The sequence below is a fragment of the Stylophora pistillata genome, chromosome 2, assembly GCF_964205215.1.
Source record: "Stylophora pistillata chromosome 2, jaStyPist1.2, whole genome shotgun sequence".
Lineage (NCBI taxonomy): Eukaryota > Metazoa > Cnidaria > Anthozoa > Scleractinia > Pocilloporidae > Stylophora > Stylophora pistillata.
Genome location: NC_142520.1, coordinates 9517201 through 9534700, shown reverse-complemented (window position 1 = coordinate 9534700; position 17500 = coordinate 9517201). Strand labels below are relative to the sequence as shown.

The following is a 17500-nucleotide window of genomic DNA, read 5'->3' as shown; positions in this document are numbered from 1 at the left end:
TATAGACGAGCAACTGATGATGTCCAGCCATTCTGCGTGACAAAAGTCGAGAATTGAGCAAACCGTAAACTTGTGATTTAGCGTCCGGGGCGCTAGTGTACTTTCGACACATTAAGGGAGGGCACTTTTTTGAACCAGGGGATTTAATTCTTGGTTTTCACGTGACGTCATCAAATTTTGAAATAAGGAATTATCAATCTATTTGAGATTTAATAGAACAGTTGAATTCTTATCTTTTTACAAATTTTTAGATCGGGTTTTTCTTGACACGATATTAACATACTAGCAGGTAGGTTGAAGAAAAGATAGACAGATAGACAGATAGGTAGAGAGATAGATAGATAGATAGATAGATAGATAGATAGACTGATGAGTGCGTAAGCACGAAAATCTGAGTAACAGAAACCATGTGTCGTCTTGTTTGATCGCTACCTACTGTATTGAGCTCTGCACATGTGTATTGAACACTATTCAACGGTATCGGCTACCTTCTCACATGAATAGATAGATAGATATGTTTAATCAACTCTTTTACAGGCAGAGATCGATACTAATATTCAACCATCTTGACCGAACAAGCTTGGTTAATAAAGGATTTACTATATTGAAAAATATTTCGCTTTATTAATTAGTTCTTATTAAACGAGTGGGAGGTCTGTATGGGAGAATCTTGACCGTGGTTGCCAGTACAGACCGAACGCAGTGATGTTTATTATATGGCTGTGTCTTATGTGCCAATTTCTTTATATTCGTTGCACCTTTTTTTTTTCCAGACCGGTCTAGATACCGGTCTAGATAAGGAAATCTAGACCGCTTTCAATTTTGATTTCAGCCAATCAAATTCGTGAATTCGGTAGTTCGCAGTCCTCGTGAGACACAGCCATATAATAAGAGTTTAGAATGACTTTTTTCCTTCGAGAGCTGGGAAAGAAAGCCAACTGTGTTTGTTGGACAACAAACTCACGAGATTCGTTTCTATTTTCTTTGTTTTGAATATCTTCTGCCGCTTTTTGCCTTTCCGTCGCCGAAATTGTCCAAGAGTTACGAATGTAGTTCTTATTCTGTTTTTTCATGTGCGGGATCAATGAGGACAATCCAGAGCGGGCAAGAGGGCCCATCTTGCCTGCTTGGGTAGCCAATCAGAACATAGGATTTGCTTCCTCTTGCCCACGGGCACTGCGTGCGATGTAATAATAACTCTTAATAAATCATATTTCAACATCATGCACGACAATCTCATTACATTTAAAAAGTTATCATAAATATTCCCTCTAGGGTCACCTCTTATGGGGAAAAACTTAATTAGTACAGAAAGCGGCGAATCTATCTGTCCTAACTCTGGGTCTCTCTACAAGGAGGCAATCCCCTGACCGAAGATTGTAACCATGAGGAACTACTTCCACCATGTAGAGAGACCCTGAAGGTTCAGTATTAGGAAGGTCCTTAAAAAACCTGATGCAGGCAAGATCCCTACGCTTACTTACGGTTGTGAGGGCAGACAAAACAAATGATTTCTCATAACCATTATCTGGAAAGATAATCTGCAATGCTCTCCTCTGAACGGCTTCAATAAGATCCGATAGATAGTCAGGCAGAGCTGCCTACCCGGGTGATGCGTATTCAACAAGAGATCTGATTAATGAACAATGTATCTACAATAGGTCAGTATGACGGGGCTCTGACTTCTTAAGTAATCTTGAGGCATGCGCCCTCTTATTAGCCCTTCAAGAAATATACTCAACATGCTGATTCCACTGTAGGTCATTAGATATATATGTCCTTGGAGCTTGAGACTCTTTCCGTATGTCATTACCTAGTATCTTAAGGGTATCTGGAACCATAGATTGGTATTCAAGAAAGTTGACAATCATTCCTTTGCACTTCTTGGGATTTAAGCGCATACCTCGGCTAGTAGCAGAACCATAATGTTCTGAACAACAAACAAGAGATACCTTGGGCTAAATCTGGATATTCACTCAATCACAGTTGTGTCATCCACATACTTAGTGCGCAAATGCCAATTGTCAGCCAGCTTGTTAACCAAGGCAGCAAAAAGGATAGGGGCTAGCTTTATCCCTTTGGGGATACCGGGCCATGAGGATAGACGGGGGCAGATAAGGCCCCCTCGATTCTAACAATCTGAGATCGGCTGGTAAGGAAAGCATAGATCCGTTTGACTAATTAAGACATTGCTCACACCCAGATGTAACTTACTATGATCAACAGGATAAAATCCTTAACTAAAGTCTGCAAATAAATATTCCAATACAATTTCCGGGACAATCAAGAAACATCAGTATTAAATGCACAAAATAGACTAATGCATGGATTGTTGATTTACCACCAATAGAAAATTGTTTAAAGTCAAGCCTATTCCTAACCTGCTTAAGTAATGAGTCTCTTGTGAAACCTTCCATGACTTTAGATAGCTGGCCTGTTGGGGTTATAGGTTTGAGGTCTTCCTCCATAGACTTAAGGGGACTGACCCTTGGCACTAACTAAGGAATCGATACCTTGACTTACCTGTTGAGATTTCGCAATCTGAAGAGTCCTTGTGTGAGAATTTGTAGTCAATTAGATGTTTATGAGCCCTCACAAGTCTACTACAGGTTTTGTACAGCAGAACTCGGTGACATGGTTTTGTTAGCTTCCGGCCGCCATATTGGTGTTCCTCAGAGTAAAACCAACATGGCATCTTTATACAAAGTCTTATAAATTTTAGCGAAACCTTTTTTCGAATACTGCCCGCACAAAACATCGCACAGACCTGAATCTTGGCGAGAGTGTTCGAATATATCATCTTGTTTTATCCCTTTGATTCTTTACTTTATTTGTTTTGAAAATTGTTTTGATGATGGTGGGACAGGGAATCCTGTGGATGGGTACACAGCGTTTATTTCCATCTTGAGAAACAGTAAAATGCGCGAGACAAACCTACTAGTTTCAAAAGGATTAAAAAGAACGAAAAATGACGGATTATTTCCATGGAAAAGTCCTGGCTGGGACGATCAGCTAAGCTGCAGTCGTCACGCGATGAATGAACTGTAAATAACAGTTGAAACACGGACACATAAGACCATTGATTTTGTTTTGAGGCTTTACGTGAGCAATTAATAGAAGACGAACCACGGTTGATCTCAATGTACATGTACTCCGCTGTGCTATTACTGATTCAGAATAGGGGCGCTTATCTGTGTGGGGGTGCTTATTGGAACGCGAATGCCTATTCAATAGGAGCGCTTATTAGAATAGGGGCCCTCATTAAAAAAGTCTAATGTGACGGGTCGCTTCTTAGAGAGGGGGCGCTTATTTCAAGGAGGGCACTAAATCGAATCCTCACGGTAGTTATGTGGTGTAACTGATTGAAAATTGACTGCGTGCTTATTTTTTGTTTTTCTGTTTGATTGATATTTTGTTTTATGCTATGAAAGGAACTTCCGGCTTACGGTTTAATTGTCGACGTCCTCACAATATAAGGATTATTATGACGTAACTTATCCTTATCTTGTACCGTGTACAATAAGTTTAACTCGGTATGGGCATTTTACAAAATTGATCTTATTTTCCGCTTTCGGTACAAAACATAAGCATTCTTGGCAAAAATAACTTGCATAGGTACCACGCCTCCTGCAGTCCCCTCCACAACCCTAATTTGGTCTCGTCACACAACGATCCCTCTCCCATGTTGCGTGACGAGACTAAACAACGATTGCTCATAGGCTACGACGATCGTTAGTGCTGATCCTCTCCATCAGAGACAGTCTTAATTATTCAGTTACAGCTAATCGCCCCAAAAAGTATTTTCAATGTAATTTTGCAAAGGAAAGAAAGCCAAAAACTCTATTTCATCTCTAACAACCACTGAACAAAGATATTTTTTGGTCTCCCTTCTTCAAACAAGTGAAAATAAATTGAATGAAGAGACAACTATCATGTTTCAACGCGTAACAACGTAGGCTTCTTATTTGGTTGTTACCCATCTGGCCTTTTCTCTAAGCGTGTGAAATACATGACAAAATGCAGGTTGTTTGAAAGGAATTGACACGTGATAAGGTGAAGTCTAAGGTAGCAAAAAGCGAAACTTATTTGTTAATAAATAAACGTCTAGGCACGTGAGAATTGCATAGAAAATTGACCTACAGAAGCATGACGTTCCTTAATTTTTTTCTTTATTGAGGTAGGATTGTCATAAAATTTACGTTGTTAATGGCATTTCATCTGAGAAAGTCTTGAACTTTATTTTTTTTATTTTTATTTAGACACGGTAAATCTATCAGATAAAATGATAATATTATTACAATCTATTATTACAGTTACAATCTATTTTAATCTATATAAACATGATCTAAAATTTAAAAGTGAAATAGAAAAAAAAAATAAAGAAATTCTGCTTTACATAGATGCCGTGTGTGTTTTGTCGATTCAGACGAAGAAATTGCGACAACCATTTCGGAAGGATTGAAGTGATTTTGCTTGCCGCAATTCAGGGGACAAGCTATTCCAGATAACCGCACCGTTATAGCTAAAGCTATTTTTCAGGAAATTGGTGCGGGGTAATGGAACAGCTAGTTTGTTTTCAGAGTTCCTTAGATTATATGGAGGATCATATTTAGTGAAAAGAGAACCAAGATAGTCGGGCGCAAGACCATGTATAGATTTATAGACCATGGTGGCCACTTGTATTTGTCGCTGAGTATCTAACCGTCTCCAGTTAAGTCTAGTCCATAGTGGAGAGTAAAAAGTAAAGACCAAATTGTAGCGGGAAAGTACCCTTTACACATAAATGATGAATCAGTAAAGAACTTTTAGAAGCAAAGAAACGGATACTTTAACATGGCTTGCGGTTTTTCCGACAACCTTTTTGTAAACAGCTGTACACCTTTTCTTTCCTCGTGGAAGGGGTTATGTTCGATGCAAGTACGTATGTTACTCATCAAAGGAACAATCCCTTTTTTTTGTTTTTGTTTGAAAGCAGCTATTAGCTTACCATTAATAAGAAAAACATTTTTTGGACATTGGGTTTACGAAACTTGTGATAATTGGGGATTAAAAAATGGAAAATGTGCAGTTTAAGATTTTTTCAAGTATGACCAAAAGTGATGGGGTGCATAGTTGGTCACAAAAGAGACTCTAATAAGGTGAGAATTTTAAGAGGCCAGCTGCACTTACCCAACAAGAATTCTTTAAGTTCTTCCTCCCCTCCTATTCCCCCCTCCCTCCACTTTACCAGGTAACGGAAGGCAAAGTGCAGTAGAAGAAAACAATTTGTAACGAGAGGAGGGAGATCTTGTGTGAGGCTCAATTTGATCAGATTGTAAGGGACGAAAACCACAAGCTCCATGATCTACTGCCTCCACGCAACGAGTCCACCTATCGCACCCGCAGCCAGAGATACTTCAAGCTACCGATTTGTAAGACAAATAGGTTCAAAAACACATTTATCATGGCGAACAGTTCTAATCATTAGTAGCTATCTTAATTATTTGTATTTTAGTTTTTGATATTTCTCTTATTGTATTTTATTGTAGATTACACTTTGTAGCTTTTATTGTAGTTATCTTAGAGTAAGAGATAATTTATTTCCATTGTAAAGTAAGTCGTATTTCAGCCGGCCCGGGGGCTGCAATGATTTTACTCCCTAATAAAGCTATCCAAGTCTTTAACACATGAAAAAGTGACATAATTAGCATTGATATCTCGATTGGAGTGCACTTTTATTATTTTAGCAATATTGATTTTCTAAAAGCGATAATAAACTAGTAGTTAGCTAAATGTTTAATTGCTTCCTTCGTCGTACTCGTCAGGGATAGCTGATAGGCGCGTCACAATCACAGGCGGTCTGGATTTTTTCCACCCCATTCAAAAGTAACAGGGGCAGTAGTCAACCAAACACGCACAAAAAGTTAGGTAAGGAATGAAACAGTAAAACATCCTTGCGACGTTTTTGAGTTTACACAGCAGGTAAATATAACTTGGTGGTGTTTTGAACCTTTGCAAAATGAGCAACCAAAAGACAAAAACAAGATAATTAAATATGATTTATGCATATGCTTTGCAGAAGTTTTACCTGAGCGACGAGTCATCAAGGCATACTGAAGCAGGAAATCTGACGAACTTAAACAAAAGCCAAAAGAGTTCTATAAAACTTTCCAACCGTTCCTAAGTAAGAAGAGTAAAGAGGTTGAGAAAATAGCCATCGAGGTTAACGGGAAAACGGTCACAAATCAGATCGCAGTGGCGGACGAGCTGTGCGACTATTTTTAAACAATTTCAAATGAAATCGGCGGTGATCAATTGGGGCAAGACTTTGAGAGACATCCTAGCGTTGCCGTGATCCGGCAAGCCTATCAAAACATGCATTTCAGCTTCAACGAAATAGAACTTCAAAAGATCAACAGCTCTAAGGCCACCGGATGGGATGGAATTGCCACCAAGATCTTAAAGATGTCAGCCAAAGGGATAGCACCATAACGGACTAGACTCTTCAACACAATAATAAGGAAAGGAGAGTGGCCAAGCACATGGAAGATGGGACAATGGACACCATTGTTCAAAAAGGGAGAAAGAACAGACCATTCTAATTACCGAGCGACAACTGTCTTAAACTCAATAGACAAGTTGTTCGAGTCATTGCTTTGCCAACAAATAACTGCAGCCATGGATTCACACCTGTACGGAAAAATGGCGGCATATAGAAAACAACATAGCTGCGAGACAACTCTATTAAGGTTAACAGAGGATTGGAAAATGGCTGCCAATAAGAGGAAATGTGTAACTGCATTATCCACCGATATGAGTAAAACGTTTGACTCCTTGCACCCTGCACTAATGGTTCAGATGTTCAAGGCGTATAATTTCTCATGAACATCCCAAAATCTTATGCAATCTTTCTTTGGCTCACGAAAAAACCGAGTAAAATTACAAGACCAGTTTAGTGTATGGAGAGACCAAACAAGAGGATGTCTACAGGGTTCGTCCTTTGGACCTCTACTATTTAACTTGTTTCAAAACGACCTTCCGTTACACACAGGAACAGAGAATCTCTTTATCCATGTAGATGACCACCAAATATACACCAGTGGGGACTCGGTCCAGATAGCTTTACAAAGACTCAAGAGCGAAACGCAAAAAGTGACACAGTGGTACACAGATAACCTTCTCAGGGCGAACCCCAGTAAATACCAGATACTTTTCATCGATCCAAAGTCCTCAGCAAAAGAGCCAGCTGAGGAAATAGCGCTAGAAATTGAAAAACAAGTTGTAGTAACATCTTCAGATCGTGTATCAATCCTCGGAGTGACCACTGATAAAAATCTGTCATTCAGCATGCGAACACATAATTGCCATCTATAAGAAAACAAGCCAGAAAGTAGGAGTGCTAATGAGGCTACGCAAAATCATACCCTACTCAGTCAAACCTCAACTCTACAAATCTGCTACTTTACCGCATCTGACGTACTGTGACATTGTGTGGCATTTCTGCAAAACGGCCGATAGACGTGAGCTCCAACGTATTCAAGAACGAGCACTGAGAACAATTTTTAAATCTAAGGTGGACACGTACAGTGCTTTATTAAACAGAGCCTTCCTATCAACTCTACATGAAAGGAGATTACAAAGCATTGCTACACTCATGTTTAAAGTTAAGAACGGATTAATGCCACTGTATATTAGAGAAATGTCCCAGTCTATCTATAAAGGCTATGAGCTTAGGAACGCTGATTTTAATATCTCGAGGGTCAGAATGTCCCGTTACGGCAAACACTCACTTCGTTACTTCGGACCGTACATATGGAGGAAGTTAAGCGTCAGTGATCGGGAGAAAACATCTTTAAACGATTTTATACAAAGCATAAAGAAACGAAACCTGACCGAATTGTTAAAAAAAACACTTACGTGGACTGGGAAATCTACTCATAAAGTAAGATTTTATCGTTCTGTATAATTTTTAGCCATCTAAAAGTATTATTAGTATGTAAATAAGGCTCCAGTTTTACATTTGAAATTTTACTCTAAATGTGTAAATAGCTAATAAAGTTATCTTTAAACTTCGGTAAGTTAAGTAACTAAGTAGTGTTCCCAATTAGTTTTTACACCTTTAAAGCTAAATACACTGACACTTGAATTAAGTTTTCATTCATTGATTCATTCATTCCTCATGAAAGACATGAACCATTACACTGGGTAGATGAGCTCACAATATATATCTCTTATTCACCAGGCTGGAGGTTCGTATTGGGAAAAACTGTGCCTGAGGTCTTGGATACCGCCCGAGGCCTTAGGCCTCGGGCGGTACTCAAGACAGGGGCACAGTTTTTCCCAATACGGACCGACCTATGCTGGTGAATAAAATTTAATTTTTTTCTAACACATAACAAAATGATTGCCAAAAGAACCCGAATGATTTAGGGCTACAATTACGAGTTTAATTACGGAAAATCCTCCGTAACCTTAACAACTTGTTAGTGAGTGGATGAGAAAGAATACAGACGTTATTCAATTTGAAGAGAAAGCTTTCACCGAAATATTTTAAATTTGTAAATGTAACTGAAAAGTCTTAAGAGCAAACTTTGAAACATTTTTTGGCAAGTAACTGTCACCATGTGACACCTGTCAATTGAAGAATAAAAAAACAAGCGTACGCTTTTGAATAAACAACAGTACTGGTGTGATAAACACACACGATTAACGTATAATGCACGATCCTCGCAGTAGAGAGTGCTATTTATGCAATAGCGAAAATCAGACCTGAAAAAAATCAGGCCTGTACGGGATTCGAACCACTGACCTCTGTGATACTAGTGCGGCGCTCTACCAATTGAGCTAACAAGCCAACTGGGACCAGGCCGTTAAGTTGATTCGTAATCAACCCGTGATGATAAATCAGATACAATGAATATATGAAGTTCATATATTTTGAACTGCGGTTATAGACACGTATGATGCACGATCCTCGCAGTAGAGAGCGCTATTGGTTATATTTCCTTGGGAATTTGACAAGCACAATTCCACAGATATTTCTGAAATTTTGGCAAGCATTTATCATAAAGCTAGTTGGAAGAACAACCTTTCTACATAGAATGAATACTTGCTAAAAGCAAGGATTTGAGATATTTATTTAATAGTGGAAATGCCCTTAAAATGAGAATTTAAAGTCATAAATCTTAAAACAAGGAATGTAAATCTTATTTTTAATGGTGGTATTCTTAAACTGAGGAACTTTCATTAAAGAGGATACAATTCTTAAAAGCAGAAATCTTGATCATTACTTTTCAAGGAATTGGCTCTCAAATTAAGGAAAAATCCTTGTTTTGAGTATCCACTGACTTAAAATAAGAATTAAAAAAAAAACATAAACTTTATAGTGGTGTGAACATCCTTGTACTTGTTTTCATCCTCGTGTTAATAACTATCTCAGAAGTGCGAAACAGGCTTCAAGCGCGGTACTCAGTTGCAACACAAGCATAGGCATAAACATAACAAGCTAATGCGCAGGTGGAAACGGCTGCAACTTAATCATGAGCACAAGCGCGCAGTCGATGTTATGTTAAATAGGGACATGGTTGGTATAAACAGTATAGTGCTTGCTGATTGCCTGAAAGTCTTTCGCTTATGTTAATCCTTACGCTTATGCCAACCAAGTTGTTAAGAAGACGTTAATGAACTTGTGCGTGTGCGACTCGCGTTCGCGTGCTTTGGGACTACGTACGCTAATAATATCGTAAGCAAATCACGCGGACCTTTTAATTTTCACGTGTGATGTTTTAGAGGATGTTGAAATGTTTTCAGTTTATCGAGCAGCAGTTTTAAGTTGTCGTTTACCGTGAGTCTAGAGTTTACCGTGTTGGAGTTAAAGTGTTTGTTTAGATTTCCCGTTTCGCTTCCGAACAAAAGTCTTAACTAGACAGTATAAGCATAGAAAGAAGGCAACGTTTATTATTTTTTTTTACACTGAAATGACCAATCCTCAGGTAAACAATCTTAAATCAAATTAATGAACAGGCACATCATCAAGAAAGGACACGCGTCTTCTAAGACAAAAAAAGGGCGCAAGACGTGCGTGATGTGATGCTAGCAATGATTACAGAATGAAAATGTAACTGTGATTTGTGATTAAAAAAAATGTAAACTTGACATAACTCCACACAAAAATAATGTAATGCAACTAAAACTAAAAGAACACAATTTTTCGTCCACGGTTCGTAAATCGTTTAATAACAGGTTGTGTTACGGTATTTTCTCAACCGCCAGAAAGATACAACTCGTACTAACTCAACTACTTTATTGACTGACGTACTAGCTACGGAGCGATTCCAATAACTAATACAATAACTATCCTCTTAACTTAGCTACGGAGCGACATTAATACCTATACAATAACTATCTTCTTAACTTAGAGCCTTCTATAAATACTATAACCTCAATCTCAGTGCACTACTGCACAACTCACGGTTCTCTTTAAAGATCCTCGTCGCTCATCAATATCCACAACACTTTTCAAGGCAGCCTTCCTCACTACTGACGATTCCAGTAAAATAATTCCAACAACTCTATCCGGCTCTCGCTCCTCTAGGCTCCTCGTAGTAACACTGACCCACTGAAAAAGGCCTCTAATAACCTATCGCGACTCCTTATATATCTTTTTGAACGTGTAGTACCAAGTATGTAAATTATGTATAAAGGCTGATAGTTTCCAAAGAAACTGTTTGGGGCTGCGTCGGTGGGAGTAACGAAATAATTTGGATATATCAACATAGCTAGAATGGTAAGTGTAAATTATGTTATTGTTCACTGAGAAGCCCCAGATGGGGATGTGTTCAATAAAATGTATGTATGTATGTATGTATGTATGTATGTATGTATGTATGTATGTATGTATGTATGTGCGTAGGTGTGTGTGTGTGTGTGTGTGTGTGTGTGTGTGTGTGTGTGTGTTTGTATGTATGTGTGTATGTATGTGTGTATGTATGTGTGTATGTATGTACGTGTGTAGAGAGATTAAACTTGGTGTCCGTGAAACAGTGCTCGATACAAATAGTAGAGCGGGTATAATGTGTAGTAGGCAGAAAAAAATAACTACATGTACATCCCTACAGACCTGTTTCGTGGTTTCCCACTCATCAAGGGATTTTAAAAGATACATACATGCCTACAGACATACATATGTATGTATGTATCTTTTAAAAAAGTTCCGGAATGTTCTAGAGATCTGTAATACTGCTATTTTTAGTAACTTTACACTACTATTACGGCATAACGAAAATATGCTGGCTAACTGTTCTAGAAAGTTCCATTAAAAGTTCTTAATGAGTCAGCATGACTAGGCGTTCTCAAAAACTTCCTCGATTCTATTTTTAGCAACTATGTAACACCACGCTCTCCATAACAGTAGTAGCATCCTGGACACGAAACGCGTAGTGAAATGAACACTGCGATGGATGCAAAGCGTGATAAATGACACATTTGCAGCCGACTCATATCTCTACATTACCATACACAGCTTTCTTATGAAAATCGTCGATGTTCTTAATACGCTCGTCAAGGTTAGGCAAATATAAACAAACTGATTTCGATGCCTGGAATAGGTGGACACATTTCATAGTTACCTGTGCATTTTTTGCCATCGCCATTAAACCCAACCTTGCAGCTGCAGTTGAAAGAAGCTTCGGTTTTGTTGCACTTGGCATTAACGCCGCAGTTGTGGGTATTGTTGGTACACTCGTCTACATCTGCAGGAATAAATTCTTCCCGTTAATAATGAAATTCAAAAAAAAATTATCTAAGCTTTTACAGGTATGTTCTGATTGGAAGACCTGCGATACTCAACAGGACTGAAAGCTCACTGAAAGTGCACCACGTGCAATGATGTTTTGGGACCACTTATTTTTTTATCGAAGGGAGGGGGTTGGGAGGATCGCATGTTATTTAAAGGGAGCGGCTACCAAGTGTGATATATACATCATAATTGACTTTTTGTTGTCTAGTATCGCTGAGTATTTTTACGAGTTGTGCCGTATTTTGACAAGCCCGCAAGGCGAGTCAAATTATAAGCGCCAAGTAAAATTGTCATTTTTGGTGGGTGTCAAATATCATTGAAAGCGCCTGCGTCAAATAATCTTTATAATTTAATTTACACTGAAACGACCAATCCGCAGGTAAACAATCTTTAATCAAATTAATTACCAGGCACATACATCATCAAGAAAGGGCACGCGTCTTCTAAGACAGAAAAGGGCGCGAGACGTGCATGATGTGGTGCTAGCAAAGGTTACAGAATGAAAATGTAACTTTGGTTAAAAAAAAATTGTAAACTTGACTTAACTCCACACAAAAATAATGTAATGTAACTAAAACTAAAAGAACACAATTTGTCGTCCGTCCACGACTCGTAAATCATTCGATGACAGGCAGAGTTACGGTATTTTCTCAACCGCCAGAAAGATATAACTCATACTAACTCAACTACTTTATTGACTGACGTACTGACTACGGAGCGATACCAATAACTAATACAATAACTATCATCTTAACTTAATTCCCTCTATAAATACTATAACTTCAATCTCAGTGCACTACTGCACAACTCACGGTTCTCTTTAAAGATCCTTGTCGCTTATCAATATCCACAACGCTTTTCCAAGGCAGCCTTCCACACGGCTGACGATTCCAGTAAATAATTCTAACAACTCTATCCGGCTATTGCTCCTCTGGACTCCTTGTAGCAACACTAACTCACTGGAAAAGGTCTCTAACTTTAACCTATCGCGACTCCTTAATATCTTTTTTGTTTGTATAGTATCAAGTATTCGAATTATGTAATTGTTGACTAAAAAGCCCCAGATGGGGATGTGTTCAATAAAATGTATGTATGTATGCAGGTATGTTTGTATGTATGTATGTATGTATGTATGTATGTATGTATGTATGTTTTTTTTTTTAAAGTTCCAGAATGTTCTAGAGATCTGTTATTTTTAGTAACATTACACTACTATTACATCATGGCGAAAATATGCTGGCTAACTCTTCTAGAAAGTTCCGTTAAAAGTTCTTAATGAGTCAGCATGACTAAGCGTTCTAGAAACTTCCTCGATTCTATTTTTAGCAACTATGTAACACCATGCTCTCCATAACAGTAGTAGCACCCTAGACACGAAACATGTAATAAAATGAACACTGCGATGGATGCAAAGCGTGATAAATGACACAATAGCAGCCGACTCTGATTCCTCAGTACATTACTATAAACATCTTTCTTATGAAAATCGTTGATTTTCTTGATACGCTCGTCAAATTCAGGCGAATATAAACCAACTGTTTTCGATGCTTGGAGCAATTCAGTTGGACAGATTTCATAGTTACCTGTGCATTTTTTGCCATCGCCATTAACCCAACCTTGCAGCTGCAGTTAAAAGAACCTTCGATATTTTTGCACTCAGCGTTGACATCACAGCTGTGGGTTTTGGTGGAACACTCGTTTACATCTGTACAAACAGATTATTTCCGTAAATTATAACATTTTAAAAGAGTTGAGAAAGGCTTTTGTAGGTATGACCTAATTGGATGAGCTGTGATATTCGACAGGACTGAAAGCTCACTGAAAGTGCATCACGTGGAATGATGTTTGGGGAACAGTCATCTTTTATCGGAAGGGGAAGGGGAGATTGGAAGGATCACGTGGTTTTCAGGGGGAACGGATACAAAGTGTGATACATAGATCCTAATAAAAGTTTTGTTGTTTATTATCGTTGAGTATATTTACGAGGTGTGCAGTATTTTGACGAAAACGTAGGGCAAGTTAAAATACAAACAACTACGCCCCAAAACAATTAATAAGAGATTTATTATTCAACGCGCCAAATTGTGTATTCAGTGCGGTCGAATTTCGCAAATATCTATTGACGGGGAGTGCAAAGCGGAACGCAATCAGCGCGTTGTCGTGTTGCTGTTTCTGTTTTCTTCAATTGATGATGAAATTTCAATGTCGTACAACTGCTTTTCTTTCTTTCCTTTATCTAATAAAATGGGATCAACATTCGCCAGCCATTCCAACTCTTCATCTTTTGAAGGACAACTTGAATTTTTCACCATTTTTGTCTGTAACCTCAATCCAATTCGTCGCTTGCACAATGAGAGAAAACCTGTCTTCAGCGTTATTTGAACTCTAAGAAGCACAGTTGGACAGTAAATGACTCGTAAGTCATCAGAACACATGTTGAAGCATACGAGACCATGGTAAAATGGATGCAAAAGAGACGTATAATTGTAGTAACTAACATGATTATTAGAGCACACGTGCAAAGTAACTCTTACCTTATTCACAGTGGTCTCCCATGTAACCAGGTGGACACACACACTTGTATCCCTTGTCCGTAAATCCAGCTGAGCAAGTTGCATTGTTGTAGCACATGTTGAAACAACACTTGTTCTAATGGGGAAAAATATTGAGCCTTTTTTTTCATAAAATAACGGAGATGCTTTTCATGCGAGCGATTTATACTTTTTATCCATAAGGGGCATGCTTGGAGTTTTTCTTTTTTTGTGCAACAAATAGAAAAGCCTCGACTTTGTTCTGTTCTGTTGCAAAGGACGACGTAAGCGGCTAGAAAACAAAAGAAGTGAAGGGGAAGAAACTTCTTGATACTCAGATAAGACATGCTGTTTCAACCATTTAGAACGCGCGTTATACAGGAACTTTATTTTTAAAATTAATTCATCTTTTCTTCATTTTTAGCAGATTCAAATGTTCTCAGGCTTCGCTTAAAAAGGTTTTGAGATAAAATTGCCTCATCTGAGTTGCCAAAGACTCACGGAAGAGCGAGGATACTCTATTAAACGGTACACAAGGCTTACGAAGAGCAGCAAACTCGTAAGCAAAAAAAAAAAAAAAACATAAAAACAAATCTCTTACCTCCGTACCCCTATACATAAAGCCTGCCATCGGTTTCAAATCATTTGGGTTTTGTAAGTGGTCCGAGTCACTCAATTGACACAAAACTTTATCTTTTTCTCCTGCGGGTCCCATGTTGATCGATTTACATCTATCTTCCATAGTACACCAATTTCTGCAGTGACTATACATATGCATTCCGACTGGTAATAAAATGTGTTTTAAGACGTGGCCCACTAATCCATATCCATCTTTCTGTTGCAAGAACTTTAGACGCCGACAGCTATCTATAAATTAGACGTTAGAGGAAGGTTTTTGTTAGCCCTCCAAAACGTCTCGTGCAGGTTGGCGAAAAAAAGAAAAAAATTTAAAAAACACAGGAAAAGATTAGAATATAATTGAGTAATGTTCAATAAAACCAGTATTTAGAGAAAACCGTGTGGTCTTAGGGATTTGAAAATTTTCATTGATATCAATTGATGGGCTAAAACTTCTATCTACTCTGATTTTGAAATTCATCTGCTAAAAAAATTGAATAGTTTATCGTATCGTCTTCCTATGGTTAGCCTTTGGTCGAAATATACTGAGCCACTTAGGGGCCAGACTATCTATTTTGTAACCCTTATGTAATATTCTTTTTCCCGGTAACACCAGAAAAATATAATTCTGACAATTCCGCAATATGCCGGTACAAGAGGCTATATCTTTTTATTTGAGGAAAAAAAAAATTAAAGAAACGGTTGCAATTTTTTTATTTCGTTTCCGTTTTCATATGCGTTTTCATGCGTTCCTTTTGTGGATTAAAAGTTTCAAAACGTAAAACGTTTTCGAGCAAAAACGAATTTGAGTCGATGTGACTCAGGAAAAAGAAGATAAAAAAAAATTACTTTACAGAAGCTAAGATAAACAATCATTTTTCTTTCCAATTTAGAACTTTTATAATTTCTATTGTTTTCACCGCAAATTATAAAAGTAGAATGTTTCGAAAACGGATCTGGGTGGTAGGGCGCAGAGCAAATAGCGGAGAGGAAAAAGCTTTCGACAAGCTAAGCTGAGGGAGCTCTCTAAAAATATATTAGTAACCCGAAATAGTATCTTCATTTCTGTGAATATTTCACCATGTACTTTAACTAACTATTAAATGGACAAAATTTAAATTTTTGCTATAAAGATAGTGAATAATGTATGATGTTAGGCCCCAAAATGTGGTTACTTTGATGACCTCTGAAACTTTATCCCAAGTTGAAAATCAAAACAATAAATGTAAAGAATAAGGTCAAGGTACATAGAATTTTAGAAAATCATCTCTTTTTGCGCTGCTTACGAGCTCATACCTTGTTCATTCAGTATTAGGTACTGAGTTTTACTTAAACTGGCGGCAATTTCGCAATCTGATTGACCACTTTGCCGTTGTTGATAAGAGTACAGACAACGCTGCTCTCGTCAACGTGTCACGTAAAGTTTCGATCACCGAACGAATCCACAACATTTTGGGTACTGGGATGACGACTATCGTTGTCACGGTAAGAGGAAAGAGCACGTTAAACCACTGTCGATTTTTTTAATTTCATTCTTATGGAAAGGTCGGTTACTCATTAAGTAGTAGACGGAAATAAGATATGCTTTTAACCATTTCAAAGCCCTCTATAACAATATGCCTCAGTATATTCAATCTTTATTTCAGGTAAGAGAAAATAAGAAAAATCTTAGGGGCAGAAAGAAATTTGTTTTACCTGTAGCTAAGACCACAACTTACGGCCTCAAATCGACTTCTTACATTGCTGCTAAGGCTTGGAATGCATTACCTGATAAGCTAACATTAATGGCCGAATTTGGCACTTCAGGAATGAGATAAGAAATCTAAGTAATTTGTAATTTTATATCACCATCATTTATATCATCATCTATATTTAGGCTTATATTTTTTTTAAACTCTGTAATTTATATTCATATCTTTTTCTCGTTATATTAGCATCTCTGTTGCTAGAGGCCTAACAAGCCTCATTTTCATCTGAGTTTAAATAAAGTCATCATTATCATCATCATTTATCGCTCACTTTTTGGCTTACTAAACAAAACTACTTCTGTGGTTCTCGCACTGAGTAAATCATTAATGGCCCATTGTTCAAAACTTCTTTATTTTATATTTTATATACAGAAATTTGAGGAATAACAAAGAATTATTCCACATCGACTATAAATCCTTTGTTTCCCTGCTTAGTCTCCTTTACAGCCTAATTCAGTTCAAGAAATGTTGGAATGTTCTGTTCGTAAGCTATTGCATAGATTGCACCTAAGGTTCCTCTGCTCCAAGAGAGGCTATCGAACGGAGGACGAAAAGGCAATTTTTCTATTATTTTCTTGATAGTCTGAGGGTATAAAGATAATTCAGATGGCATTAATTTAGGAAGAAATAAGTATTAGAGATTTTCACCCATTTTTACCAGGTGTCTGCTTAAAACTAGTCAGAAGTCATAAATAATCGAAGGGACTTTCCATCGACGTTATTAGGAGATGTTGGGTTTTTTCTCTATGAAAAAAATATGCGTCTCTGAAAAAAAGAATTAATTGGATGAGATTCTTGCAGTTCTTGCACTGGAATCGCGTGGACTT

At 37.7% G+C, this 17500-nt stretch overlaps 1 protein-coding gene across 1 annotated transcript in view; it reads right to left on the bottom strand.

The window, feature by feature from the left end:
* LOC111346231 (uncharacterized) overlaps positions 1-17325 on the bottom strand; it is a 190575-nt gene extending 173250 nt beyond the window's left edge. Inside the window, 6 exon segments of the mRNA XM_088749243.1 lie at positions 11607-11729; positions 13360-13386; positions 13389-13481; positions 14311-14425; positions 14909-15174; positions 17322-17325. Coding sequence (XP_088605369.1) covers positions 11607-11729; positions 13360-13386; positions 13389-13481; positions 14311-14425; positions 14909-15174; positions 17322-17325 — 628 coding nt within the window.
* Between the last annotated feature and the right edge of the window lie 175 nt (positions 17326-17500).